Source organism: Moschus berezovskii, chromosome 17 (genome assembly GCF_049115385.1).
Source record: "Moschus berezovskii isolate FMDL1 chromosome 17, NW_MosBer_1.0, whole genome shotgun sequence".
Classification (NCBI taxonomy): domain Eukaryota; kingdom Metazoa; phylum Chordata; class Mammalia; order Artiodactyla; family Moschidae; genus Moschus; species Moschus berezovskii.
In genome coordinates this window covers 65,347,830-65,361,485 of record NC_142476.1, presented here as the reverse complement: position 1 = coordinate 65,361,485, position 13,656 = coordinate 65,347,830, and the positions used below count along the sequence as shown (strand labels likewise).

At 53.2% G+C, this 13,656-nt stretch overlaps 1 protein-coding gene across 1 annotated transcript in view; it reads left to right on the top strand.

Moving 5' to 3' along the window:
* The window catches only part of CAPN2 (calpain 2), a 58,812-nt gene that overhangs the window by 33,669 nt on the left and 11,487 nt on the right, over positions 1-13,656 (top strand). Inside the window, exons 6-15 of the mRNA XM_055419829.2 lie at positions 559-642; positions 2,096-2,181; positions 3,092-3,166; positions 3,842-4,002; positions 6,234-6,403; positions 7,381-7,392; positions 8,582-8,793; positions 10,623-10,659; positions 11,566-11,631; positions 13,090-13,147. Of these exons, the coding sequence (XP_055275804.1) occupies positions 559-642; positions 2,096-2,181; positions 3,092-3,166; positions 3,842-4,002; positions 6,234-6,403; positions 7,381-7,392; positions 8,582-8,793; positions 10,623-10,659; positions 11,566-11,631; positions 13,090-13,147 (961 nt within the window). The remainder of the gene's footprint in view (positions 1-558; positions 643-2,095; positions 2,182-3,091; positions 3,167-3,841; positions 4,003-6,233; positions 6,404-7,380; positions 7,393-8,581; positions 8,794-10,622; positions 10,660-11,565; positions 11,632-13,089; positions 13,148-13,656) is intronic.

The window sequence follows — 13,656 nt, the reverse complement described above, 5'->3', positions numbered from 1 at the left end:
CCAAGTCTGGGTGCGACTCTAGGCAGGGATTTGCAAACCTTCTCTGCAGACCATGTCCAGGCAGAGACCCTTTCTACTAGTAGCCCTTGTCGTTGACTCAGACGAAAATAACCACCTTCATCACAACAGATGGGGAATGGGATCCCTGGGGAAGCTTTAATAGACAGACGCCAATTCTGAAGTCAGGCAGGAACGGCAGACTGCCCTCATGTAAACCCTGCAGCGGGGCGGGGCAGGGCGATCCGCGCGGTTTCCGGAGACCCAGCGCATTTGGGCCGCCCAGGTGTGTGTCCTGAGCCCCCTCTGCACGGCGTGCCCTTTTCCTGCGGGAATTTGTGACTGCGCGGGGCACACACACGAGTGCAAGTGCGGCGCCCCCGAGGGCGGCTTGCAGCCTCTCCTCTGGTTGTAAATAGCGGCGGGAGGGCTCTGGGCGGGAGTGGGGCGGCTCTCTCACCCACCGCCAAGGCCCCCCGGCCTGCGGTAGGACCCGAGCGAGGGAGGGAAGGAGGGAGAAGGCGGGATGCGGAGGCCGGACTGATTCCCCCGCGTTTGCAGATCACCAGCGCCGCGGACTCGGAGGCCATCACGTTCCAGAAGCTGGTGAAGGGGCACGCGTACTCGGTGACCGGCGCCGAGGAGGTAACGCCCGGCAGGCATTCCTGGGGATCTCTCCCTCCCTCACCCGATGGCTGAACCACATTTTTGCCTGCTTGCGGAGGGTGGGGCCCCGCGTTCCCGGTCCTTTCCCAGCGGCCCCGCGTGGCTGAAGTTCAGGGCTCGCGACGGGCGGCCCTCCCCAGCGCCTGCCGGCCGCGCGCTGCCCTCTGCTGGCCGCGACTGGGCCAGGCGCCGTGCCATCAAGTTCCAGACTCGCCTCCCTCCGGCCCAGCTAAAGATAACACGACACTGCAGCAGCGTCGTGTTCCAGCCTCTTTAAAGTGCTTGCACATTTGATCTCACAAAAGCATTGGCGCACCTATTAGTGTTCAAATCTGACTCTGCCCCTTGCACGCTGCTGGCCTGGGCAGGTGTTTAAACTCTTTTCTACTCCCCAGTTTCCTCAAAGTTGAATTAGAAACAATAATACGGTGATACCCGTTGTAAGGTTGTTGAGGTGAATCAAACGAGTTAATACTTGTAAAGCGCTCAGACTTCCTGACAAGATGTGTATAAACAAATCGCTCTCCTTGACTTTGCTGTTATTATCATCGCTATAAATGTTGTTAAATAGCCATCTTCTAATCACTGAATGAAGACTAGATCCCAGGTCGTCTGACATACCCAGTGCGGTTTTTTGTTTTTAACCTTGAATCTTTGTTTTATCCAACTCCCCACATCTTTGTATTTTGAAATTCTCAAGTCTACAGAAAAGCTGAAAGAATCATACAGTAAACATTCAAATGCTATTTCTCTGGATTCAACAATGGTTAAGATTTTCCACATCTGTTTCATCGCTTAGTGTGTACTTTCTGAGCCATTTGGAAGGAAATCACAAATGCCACAACACTTCACTCACTCCTGACACTTCAGCATTTATCTCCTGCCCATAGGGACACTGTCTTACATAATCTCAGTACTGTTTTCATGCTGAAGAAATAAACATTAATTAAATAATGTGATGCAATAAATAGTCCATATAAACATTTCCCCCAGTTGCTGCAAAATGTCTTTTATAGCCCCCTCAACACCCCCAGTCCAAGGTTTAGTCAAGATCCGTGTACCGCATTTGCTTGTCGTCACCAGTGTTTATTTGCCGGAGCTCCTGTGACAAAAATACATCCTATTATAGTCAGCTGAACGGAGATTCAGAGGTGATGTGCCAGTGCAGAGCCCAGAACAAGGGCGTTTGTGCCTCAGCTCACCACAGAGGTTGACGAGCCCTGGTCCTCTGAGGGCTAGATCCCGAGAGCTGCCACAAGCTGAGCAGCAGCGAGGGTCTAGGGGTCAAACCCTTCTCCCTTTTGTGATCCCCCTTCTAACATGGCTCCCATCCCTGCAGCCTCATGGAGAAAGGGGCTTTGGGCCGGAGAACCTCCCAAGCCTGGCTTGAACTCAGCATCTCTCTCCTCTCCTTCACCCACCCGTCCTTCAGGTGGAAAGCAGAGGAAGCCTGGAGAAGCTGATCCGCATCCGGAATCCCTGGGGAGAGGTGGAGTGGACCGGGAAGTGGAATGACAAGTGAGGAGTGTGGTGGGGGTCTGGGTGGGGGGCATCTGTCCAGGAAGCTCTGAGAGGGGAGCTGAGGAGAGAGCGCATGGCGGCTGTGCTGAGAATAAAGTCCCAGAGCACAGGGCTCCCCCACCCCGAGTGGGACCCATGGGGCGTCCCCTCAGGATACCAGAACGCTCCAGCCACCTGGCTGCCTTTACAAGGCCCAAGCTCCCGGGATGCTCACCCTCTCATCAGCTCATGGTTCACCCCTTCCCTGGCTCAGAGTCACTCTATTGGATCTTCAGGGAAAAGACACACCTTTCCTCCTCCAAGCACTCATTCTAGCCCAAGGATGTAAACGTTGTGCCAACAGAAGTCCCTCTGTTGATGTCCAGGGTTCTTGGTTGGCCTGTTCAACCTTCAACTCTGGGGTGAAATCTCCCGTGAGTCCCTCTCCTGGTCATCCTCTGCTCCCATCTCCCCATCCTCCTTCACAGCCTAGCACCTACAATTCCACCTTTTCCCTGGCCGATTCCCAGGCAACCTCTGCTGTGGCAGAGAGACACCCGCCAGGGCCTGCAGGTCAGCTGCAGAGGCCAAGATGAGTATCCCCTCCCCCCTCCACTGGATTTCCAGTCACCCCTTAAAAGAGCTGCCAAGCCCTTCTCAGTTTGGGTCACTAATGCTACTTCCTGTCTATCCAATGGGCTGTGTTCATTTTTTGGAGTCTTCCTTGCCGCCATCTTCCAGGATAAGGTATCCTCTCACCCTGCTGCCCTGCACCTCTCAGCCACCTGGGTGTCACTTCCCTTCCTTACTGGGGTCTGGGCCCTCAGATGAGAGAGCATGTCCCTGGTCCTCAAATTTGGAGCAATTTGGGGAGAAGTCATTGCTCCACACTAGTTTCTAATGTCTCTCCCATCACTTGGTTTTCCAGCTGCCCCAACTGGAACACGGTCGACCCGGAGGTGAAAGAAAGCCTGACCAGACGGCATGAGGATGGGGAATTCTGGTAAGATTCTTGGGATTTAAGAAAAAAGGTGACTGATCTTTACTAGAAATTGAGTGAGATTATTGTGTGGAGGGCATAGGAGCATGGGATCAGGGTTTTGTTGTTTTAAATTCACTATAAGACCTTGAACAAAAAAATTCCTGAACTTCTTCAATTTGTTCATCTGAAAATCAGGTTTCAAAGCTGAGCAGCTTAGCAGAGAAGGCTAAGAATTCCTGCAGGAGTATTCAGGTCCCAAGAGAAAAGGGGGAAAGGTTGACTTCACTCCTAACAAGTTCCTAGAGAATAATCCCAAGGCCTTAAGAAACAGGTCCCTGGGAGAATATGGATGGGCCCGAGTATCTGTGTCTCTGCTGCTAAGACCACCCACATCTGTACAGTCCTGGCATCTTAGCAACTGAGCGTCCATATTTTGTCTCATTTGATATCCCCGTTTCTACAGATGAGAGTTCTGAGTTTCAGAGAGGCTTAGGTAACTTGTTCAAGATTACCAGTTAGGAGGTGGCAGCACCAGGACTGGAACCGGTGCCTTCTGATGGTGACCTAGAGGCTGTGTGGTCCTGACATGCTGTCTCCTGGCTGCCCTAACTGCGTCCTAGTCTGGCCTTGGGTGGGAGGACCAGGCTTGCCAGTGCATCCTCTGGTAACCTGGGTCACGCGTCCTTGCTTTTGCAGGATGTCTTTCAGCGACTTTCTGAGACACTATTCCCGCCTGGAAATCTGCAACCTGACCCCTGACACACTCACCAGTGACACCTACAAGAAGTGGAAACTCACCAAGATGGATGGGAACTGGAGGCGGGGCTCCACCGCGGGCGGCTGCAGGAACTACCCAAGTGAGCCCCCCGCAACCTTACCCCGGGGTGCTGCACCCCAGCCTGGCTGCTCCTACCACTGGGACCCTCTGTCTCTTCTTCCTGAGTCTCCATCTTAACACCCTCTCAGTCTCCTCAGCCCCTTCCCTTCTGCACTCACGTTTCTACCTGCTTGGGCAGAACCCAAGACATGCTGAGTCTGTGGTTCCTCTCCAGGCCCTAGATTCCCTGATGCCGTGACCTCACACTGAGGTAGCACTAACCCCACTTCATGCCCATGGGCTACTTTATCCACCCAAAGCCCAAGCAGCTTAGCCCAGCAGAGGTTCTCACCCACTGGGTCTCTGCACAACCAGGCCCTCATTGTTGCCTGGCAACCCTTTTGTGCCCCATTCACTCAGCCAATGCTGATGGGGCCCTGCTCAGAGGAGATGGGGGGGGCGGTGAGGACTCCCCGACTGGTTCATCCTTTGTCGAGTCCCTTGACTTTTCTGCTTCGATGACCCAGTCCTCCTCTGCCCTCTCACCCTAAGAAACTATCTCATCATGATGACATCTGCTGATTATGGAATACACATTGGGCGCTAGTCTTCACAGCAGACTTAGGGGGCAGGCACTTTATTATCATCTCCATCTTTAAGATGAGGGGACTGAGGCTTGGTGAAGTTAAATGACTTGCCCAAGGCCACACAGCCTTGACTGTGCCTGGGGTTAAGAACCCAAGCAGTCCGGCTGTGGAGTCAGCCTTTAAGCACTGCAGTGGCAAGGCATGGTCATATATGGATTCCCTGTTACAGATGAGGAAACCGAGGCTCTGAGTGGCATGCTTGGGCCACGGAACAAGTAGTCATACTAGAACTAGCAGGTGCCTGTAGCTCTGGTGCTTTTAATCCTTCACCTCATGTGTGTAGCCACCAAGCAAGTTCCAGAGGTTCTAGGAGACTGTCCTCTGCCTCAGACAAGACTATCTTCTACCCCTTATTTCAGGGGTTGGTAAACTCTCTCTTAAGGGACAGATAGTTGATACCTGGCTCTGTGGGCCACCCAGTCTCTATGGCAACTATCAACTGTTGCTGTAGCCCAAAGGCAGCCATACTTAAATGAATGGATGTGGCTGTGTTCTAATAAAACTTTATTTGTAAAAACAAGCATCCAGCAGCTTATAGAGCCATAGTTGGCCAAGCCCTATATTAGATGACTGGAGAAGGCAATGGTGGCCCACTCCAGTATTCTTGCCTGGAGAATCCCATGGACAGAGGAGCCTGGCGACCTACAGTCCATGGGATCGCAAAGAGTCAGACACTACTGAGCAAGTAACACATACTAGATGATGCCTTTATTTCCAGAATCCAAGTATTATCCCGTCAAGGAAGGGGAGGCAATCACGTTAATTATCCTTAAAATGAATGAATCTCAGCTCCTTCCAGCACCATGAGAGTGGGCAAGGGCACAGGCCCAGGAGGACAGGGACACAGAACAAGAGGCTGAGATTGTGCACCGGATGTTCCTGGCCCTTAGTTCATTGAGGGGGCTGCAGAGCTCGTCCCCAAGTCTCCCTAGCCATGCCGTCCAAGCCATCTCTGACCCCCGAGTTAGAGCCTGGTGCTGCTGCTGCTGCTAAGTCACTTCAGTCGTGTCCGACTCTGTGTGACCCCATAGACGGAAGCTCACCAGGCTCCCCTGTCCCTGGGATTCTCCAGGCAGGAACACTGGAGTGGGTTGCCATTTCCATCTCCAATGTGTGAAAGTGAAAAGTGAAAGTGAAGTTGCTCAGTCGTGTCCGACCCTTAGCGACCCCACAGACTGCAGCCTACCAGGCTCCTCCATCCATGGGATTTTCTAGGCAAGAGTACTGGAGTGGCTTGCCATTGCCTTCTCCGAGGGAGGATAAAGTAGGGGATGTCGCAGCTGAGCCAAAGGAGATCTGGGCCTCAGCTCTGACCACCCTGTTCCAGGGTGAGAAATGCACAACCACCCCCCTCAAGCCCAACCAGCTTGAGGAAAAGCAAGAGAGAACTGCAAAGGGGAGTTTCTAATTTAGGTTCCCATGACGTTCAGACAAGCCCCCAGCCCTCTGCTGCTTTGTGGCCTATCTCTGCCCAGATGGGCTGCTCACCAGCCCTGGCCTCTGGTTCCTCTGCCATCTGCCCCCGACCCTCACCCCACTCCCAGCAGCCTCCTCCCCCCATGCACACCTGCCGGGCCGGGGTCCCGTGTGTTGGGTGACTGACCCCGCCCCTCCCTGTCTGCAGACACGTTCTGGATGAACCCTCAGTACCTGATCAAGCTGGAGGAAGAGGACGAGGACCAGGAAGACGGGGAGAGCGGCTGCACCTTCCTGGTGGGCCTCATCCAGAAGCACCGGCGGCGGCAGAGGAAGATGGGCGAGGACATGCACACCATTGGCTTTGGCATCTATGAGGTATGGGGGCGGGGCGTCCGCGGGGCGGGGCGTCCAGGGGTTGGGGGCGGGGCTCCGCCGTCCCTTCCTTTTCGGCTCTTCTCAGCCTCTGCCAACCCCAGAGGCAGACCTGGGGAGGGGTCCCCAAACCAGAAGCTTGGCCAAGGAAAACCAAAGCCAGGGTCCAGGCCAGTCTTAGGAGAAGTTATGCAGGGAGGTCCCTGCAGTTGGTCTGTGTCGCTGGAGGCCCCCTTCCCCTGCAGCCAGCTTCCGGAGGTCCCACGCTATCAAATGGCCTCTGTGGCCCTTCTCACATCCCCAGACCTGGCACACTGGTTGGTCATCAGTCCTCAGTCTCTGAAGTAGGAGCTGAGGACTTCAGAGCTGGGACAGAATAACCACCAGAAAAATGCAGGCTGAATACAGCCCACACTACCCCCACCACTCACAGGCTAGGAGATCTAGCCATGGGCTGCGAGAGCTGAGAAGGACCTGGGGGGTCATTTGTTCCAATTTTAGAGATAAGGAAGCTCAGGCCAGAGAAGGGAAGTGACTTACTTGAGGAAATACAGATGGATGTGGCCAACAGGAGCCTAGAACCGACACCTGCTGGCTCCAGGCCAGAGCACACCCTGATGCTTCTTCCAGAGGCTCAGCTCTGTTTTCCAGGGGGGGAGGCGGGGTGTAGGCTTTGCTGCAAGCAGCTGGGTAACCTTAGACAGCCACCTCACAGCTCCAGGCCTCGGTTTAATGCTCTATAAGTTAGGAATGGTGCTAAGGGCTCATCCTCATTATTGCCAAGTCCTAAGAATTTTTTTAAATTTTTTTAAAATGTGAGAGTGCTTTGAGATCCTTGGAAAATAATTACTTTGATGACTTAGTTATTATTACTAAGGCTACAGAAGGAGTGGTGTAACAAAGGAGACCGCCTCAATGGTGACATTTCTTTATGGAGCTCTTCCAGAGTCTGAATTACACGTGCTTTCCTTTATTTGCAGGTTCCAGAGGAGGTACGTCCTGCACGCGACAGCCCCCATCCTTGGGGCTCAGGTTCACCAACAAGGAAAAGGCTTAGACTGCTGGCTCTGGGGTCTTGTGAAGCCTGGGCAGGGGCCGGTGTCTATGACGAGTGAATGCCCACCCCTGCCCCCTGAGCCCTGGTGAGGTTGCTCCGGTCCTAGGTCTCAGGGTCTAAACACATGGGGAGGGGTCCGGGACAGTCCCCATGGAACGTACTTTCTCCCTGAGGCCATCAGAGTCAGACACATTTAGTCCTGGGTGGAGGTTCGTTGGTCCTGGGATTGCGGGAGACTCTTCTCAAAGTCCTGTAGTGCTCCTAAAATAGGCTAGAGGGACTTCACTGACTGTCCAGTGGTTAGAACTCTGCACTGCCGGTGCAGGGGGCGCAAGTTCAATCCCTGGTCAGGGAACTAAAATCCCACCTGCCTCATGGCATGACCAAAACAAAAAAAAAAACTGGCCTAAAGAGAAATGATGAGTCCTACAAGTGGTATTATAAGGAGATGGGGGAACATAGCAAGAGGCCTGAACCCTGTTCCCAGCTCTGCCACTTGCAGGCTATGTGACCTTGGACAATTTACCTGTCCTCTCTGAACTTGAGTTTCTTCATCAGTAAAACTGATCAACCATCCACCTCGCCAGACTGTTGGGATGCATTGAGATACGTGAGAGCACTTAACAGGCCCACAGTTAGGCTTCACTGAGCTGGTGAGATGCATGGTTGCGGTATGTGTCTTTAAAGGCCACGGTTAGTCAAGTCAGCACACACAAAGCAGAGCAGTTGGTAGCGTCCTGGGTCTTTGTGGATGCTGTGGACAGACTGACACCCCAGGTTTGGGAGCTGGGACCCCTCCTCACCCAGGTCCTGTCTGCTTGTGTCAGTGTGTCTACACCACACAAAACCGAGAGGATCCCAGCCATCGGGACTCTGATGTCCCCAAGTCATTGAGGGAAGGCTGAGGACCTCTGTCCGAGCAAAGAGATGGGGTGTCTGCAGACAGTGGGTGAATGTGGGACCCCTATTATGTGAGTCTCTGAGCTGCTGTTTGGCTGGAAGTTTTGCTTTTAATCTGTGATGCTCCAGCGTTGTGGCTGTGATCCTCTTATCTCAGCGAGTGGAGAGGGCGGTGCTTGGGGCCCTTCCCTATCCACTCCCCCGTGCTCCTCTTTCTTCACCAGTTGGCTGGACAGACCAACATCCACCTCAGCAAAAACTTCTTCCTGACAACCAGAGCGCGGGAGCGGTCGGACACCTTCATCAACCTGCGGGAGGTGCTCAACCGCTTCAAGCTGCCCCCCGGGGAGTACATCGTGGTGCCCTCCACCTTCGAGCCCAACAAGGACGGTGACTTCTGCATCCGGGTCTTTTCCGAGAAGAAAGCCGACTACCAGTAGGTCGTTCAGCTCTCCTCCTCCCCGTCCCTTGTTCCTGGCCTGCCTGGAGCAACCTCACTCCTCTGAACGTCAGTTTCTTTTTCTGTAACACCTGCCGGCTTCAGAGGCAACCTATTGAAGGACTCTAGTGCTGTCATCATGTCAGCAAAGAAAACAGCCACTCAGGATCTTTGGGGTTAGAAAGGGGTGGTGGCAGAGCCATCGCAGAGCCTAACTTCACAGCCGTGTCTCCGAATGTCCACCAGTTGGAGCAGAGCTGGTGGGATCCTTATGTTCCCAGTCCACCGGCCTGGCAGAGCCGGGGGTGTGAGTAAGTCTCCCCACGGCAGTCACTAGGTCTCAAGGCGTTCCCCCTTCCTCACTGGAGCCCAGCTGTCCAGGATCCTTTTTAGTCGACACCACTGTCGGTACAGCCTCAATTCTAGTGGCTTCTGCTGCTCCGGCTGCTGCCCACCTGTGTCTGTTCAGCTCGGCCCTTGACTGCATGCGATGTAATCAGCCTGGGGTAACTTAAGCAGATGGAGATTACTGGAAGGCCATGGAACTCTCTAGAACTGATGGGAGGCTGGACGACAGGATAGAGAAGAGCAGGGACCTCAGACGCTCCTGAGTGCCAGGGTGTGGGAAGCAGGGGGAGTGATGGCTGCTGAGTCCCCGCTGACCTTGAGTCACGTGCTCAAGGTCAAGAGACTCAGCAGAGTGTCGCTGTCGGATGGGCTCTAGAAGCTACTTAGAAGGGGAGGGCAGCAGGAAGGAGGGCCAGGGATGATGCCCGGGCTCCAAGACAGTGCACGGCAGAGAAGGAATTCCCCTAGAGAAATCCGGGGTGCTGTTAAAGTGAGGGAAAGTGTCAGAGCTTCGAACAGGTTCACTGCCATGGCTGTAGTTTTCCTGCCTCTGACAGGCTCCCTTCCTCTGCTCAAGCTCCCCATGGGGCGGGGCCTTGCTCTCAGCTCCTAGGATCCTCGGAGCTGGCCTGGTGTTTGGCCTGTGGTCCCCACTGACAAGGAGATGGGGACGTGACCCTGTGGCATTGGAATGACATGGTCCTGTGTCAGCCTCAGTCCTCTCCTGGGGAAACCTCAACCCCCCCAACCCCCGCCACCAACTCTGCCATCTCTTGGGGAACTCCCTCCCCCAAGGGGATACCCCGCCCCTCAAAGGTGTCCACCTTCTTGTCCCAGGATATTAATCCTGATTCCAACTGTCAGCACCAAGAAGTCCTCGCATCTTTCCTTCTGTGAGGCACCAGCACAGTAGATGGGACTTTTGATAGTCTAGTTTGAGATCCCAGTGGCCTGAGGGAGACCCTCCTGGGCTTAACTTCCCTCACTGTGGAGCAGAAGGACCCAGCCCTGCACACAGGCCTGTGCGTGGGATAAACCAGCCAGTGCCCGAGCTTCATTTGAAATCTCCCCCAGGCCTCCCCGGCTGCCTGCCTTCTCCCGCCCTAGGCAGCAAGGTATGCTGATTCTTGGCGTGAAGATTTACAAGGGCAAAGAGTGTTTCCAAGGGAACCTAAAAGCTGTTCTCGGTGCCGGAGCACCACCGCCATAGTACATGGGAAGCCTTTCCTCTTCGATGAAGACCAAAAACTAGGGACCAAAAACATTCTGACGCTCCAAGTTTTTTTGGTGATGACACTTTTTTAGATCATTTCTGCTTTAATTTCTGCTGAAATTACAAGATGTGTTGTCACAGAAACTTGGGATGCAGAGAAACCCCCTGTGCCCACCCCATGCTGGGTGTAATATCCCAGTTCCATTTTAGCAGGGATTTCTGCCCGCTCCCTCTGCAGTAACACACGCCTTCCTTCTGCTTCTAGAGTTGTCGACGATGAAATCGAGGCCAACCTTGATGAGGTACCGTAACTGTTTGAATTCCATGCCTCTGTCCCACACAGCCCAAGAGGAGAGGAGCAGAAAATAACCCCAGGGGTTTCGGAGGCCCCTGGGACTTCAGGTGCAGCCCTGGCCTGGGAGTCTGAGGGCGCCTCCTGCACCGGCTCTGGCCGCCACGTGGGGCCTGGGTGGTGCCCTGGGCATAGCCCACAGGCATGGGTGCCACGGAGGATGGGACCCCCAGATGCTCTGAGCAGTGGGCGGTCTTGTCACTCCCCTTTCCGGACCTCAGTTTTCTCATGGATAAAACAGAAGTGCTGCACAAGATTTCTCAGGTTCCCTAGAGTCCCCAGAGATGTGATTCAGGGTAAGTCCTGAGGGCTTTGAGGGCTACAGCTCAGGCCTTTCAGACTTGGCCCAGGTGGAGGAGCACACAGAGAAAGGAGCGCTCTTCGGCCGTCCCAGTGCCCACCGTGGCTTGACAATTCTGTTACTCTCAGCTGCTGAGGCTCCATGCTTGCCACCTGTCCTCAGTGAGACACAGATCAATTTCCAACAACCTCATGTCTGTGCTCTCGACGTGGTCAGCATCCTTCCAGAACTTGCCAGCTAGTCTTTATGCTTCTGAACGCTCATTAATTAGATCATAAAAGTCCATTTTAGTGGAATGTTGGAGAAGATGTCTATGAGAAATGAGAGTGTAACTCCCTCTGACATAGTATATATATTTCCTCTCGTGGGTTTTAACTGGAAAAAATTCTTTTATTTATTCCTCACCTGTCCTTAATCTCAATCCCAGTAACCTTAGAATTCAGGCCCAAGAGAGGGAGAGAGGGTTCCTGAGTGGGGAGGGGAGGCCACCCTGGAAGGGAGAGCAGACATTTGCTGGTCACCCTGTCTCACTCCTGGGCCTCCCTCGCCTTCCAGATTGACATCAGCGAGGACGACATTGATGATGGATTCAGGAGACTGTTTGCCCAGCTGGCCGGAGAGGTGAGTGTCCCCAGGTCCCTGTTATGGCCCTGCTTTGATGCCAAAGAAGAGACAGTCTTTGTCCTCAAGGAGACTTCCATTTAAGCAGGGAGCAGAAACACACAGAACAAAAGCAAAGAGGAGCTGCAAATGGAACTGAGGTTTCCGCTGAGATTACTTGCTAACGGCCTCCCTAGAAGTTTTGCGCATCAGTCGCCAGGGGCTTCCGCTGACCGGTCAGCTCTCGATGAGATCCTCCTACCTGAGGACTCCAGGCCTCTCCTGTGGCTGTGTCGTTTGCTCTCTGCCACTGTGACCGAGGCGTGGAACTCGGCCCCTTCTCCTTGACTCCCACATGTTTATCTGGGGAGATGGGGGGTCTTTAATCTCAAGGATGTAAGCAACAGAGTACCAGACTTTCCTGTTCTTTAAAAAGAAATCTCTCAGCCACTTGAGCTTCTGTCCACTACAAAGTTAGTGGGCCTCCTGTTCCAACAACTTCAAAAAATGTCATTCTCCTCCATATACAGAGGACGCTAGCTCCTGCCAGTGTCCTCTGTCGACTTACCAAGGCCTCCTCATCAAGGAGCTGAAGTAGGCACCACCTGCTCCTGCATGCCTCCTGGTTTCTAATGGAAGGAGCATCACAGAGATCCATTTCCCCACTAATTGAATCACACACACCGACATACACACACCCCCCACGAAGGCACAATGTCAACCTTGGTCTCAAATAATAGGGCTTGTCCCCCAGTTACAAAATATGTGTATGTGAACAGAGGCACCCACACCACTCCTGAGGAGCTCTGGCATCCAGGGCCACAGAGAAAGTGCTGGACCAGTTCTTGGAGACAGCTGGTTCCAACTAATGCCACAGGAAGCCAGGTCTGGGTTCTAAAGGGAGAGGAAGGCATGCTGTGTGAGAGGAATAGTGTAACGAACTGAGTCTAACGACCACACACATGGACAGAGTGGAGGATTTATTCTTTACATTCTCTACAGCAAGGCAATGGTGAATGAACTCTGCCTGTCTTAATGTTGTACATTGAAACACTAAAATTCGGGCTGTGGCTGTGCTACTCATAGTGCCATCGGCGGTGGGGGGGGGGGGGCGGCAGCATCATCTCCTCAGGGCTTGTTAGAAATGCACATGCGGGACCTTCCTGGTGCTCCAGTGGTTCAGACTCCAAGCTTCCACTGCAGGGGAGCACAGGTTCGATCCCTGGTTGGGGAACTAAGGTCCCTCATGCTACACAGCAAGGCCAAAAAATTAAATAAATGAATAAATAAACAATTAAATGCTTTAAAAATAAAGTAAAACATTAGCATCTTTAAAAAACAGAAACACACACACATGGAGCCCAGATCTAACGCACCTCGCAGGGCACGGCTGGAGCAGACGTCGGTTACACACCTGCTGCTCTGTGCTACACACAGTCCAAGAGAGCCGGTAACGACACTCTGCTTGTGTGTCCACAGGATGCAGAGATTTCTGCCTTTGAGTTGCAGACAATCCTGAGAAGAGTGCTAGCAAAGCGTGAGTATCCCCTCCTTGCAGATCCCTCATCCTGCTCGTCCTTCTGCGATATAAGGGGACACAGGGATCCTTCCCCTTTCCCATCTCAGCTACTGTGATGGCTGAACCATCACTCCCACTCCTGCTCAAATACCGCCACCACCAACAAAGAACCAGATGAAGGAGGTTCTACTCAATGTGATTTAAAAAAAGAAAGGGCAAAGGTAGGACTTCCCTGGTGATCCAGTGGTTAAGACTCCTCACTCCCAATGTAGGGGGCATGGGTTCCCATCCCTGGTCAGGGAACTAAGATCCCACATGCCACATGGCTTGGCCTAAAAAGGCAAATGTTTCTGGAGTCTGGAGGTCAAAAGTCATATCCAGGTTTCCATGACTTATTAGCTCTGTGGTCTAAACGAAGTTAGATAACCTCCCTGACTCTCGTTTCTTTATCTGCAACGAGAGGGCACGTTATTACTTATACAATATGTACAAATCATACAGATTTTACAAATACAATATATACAATA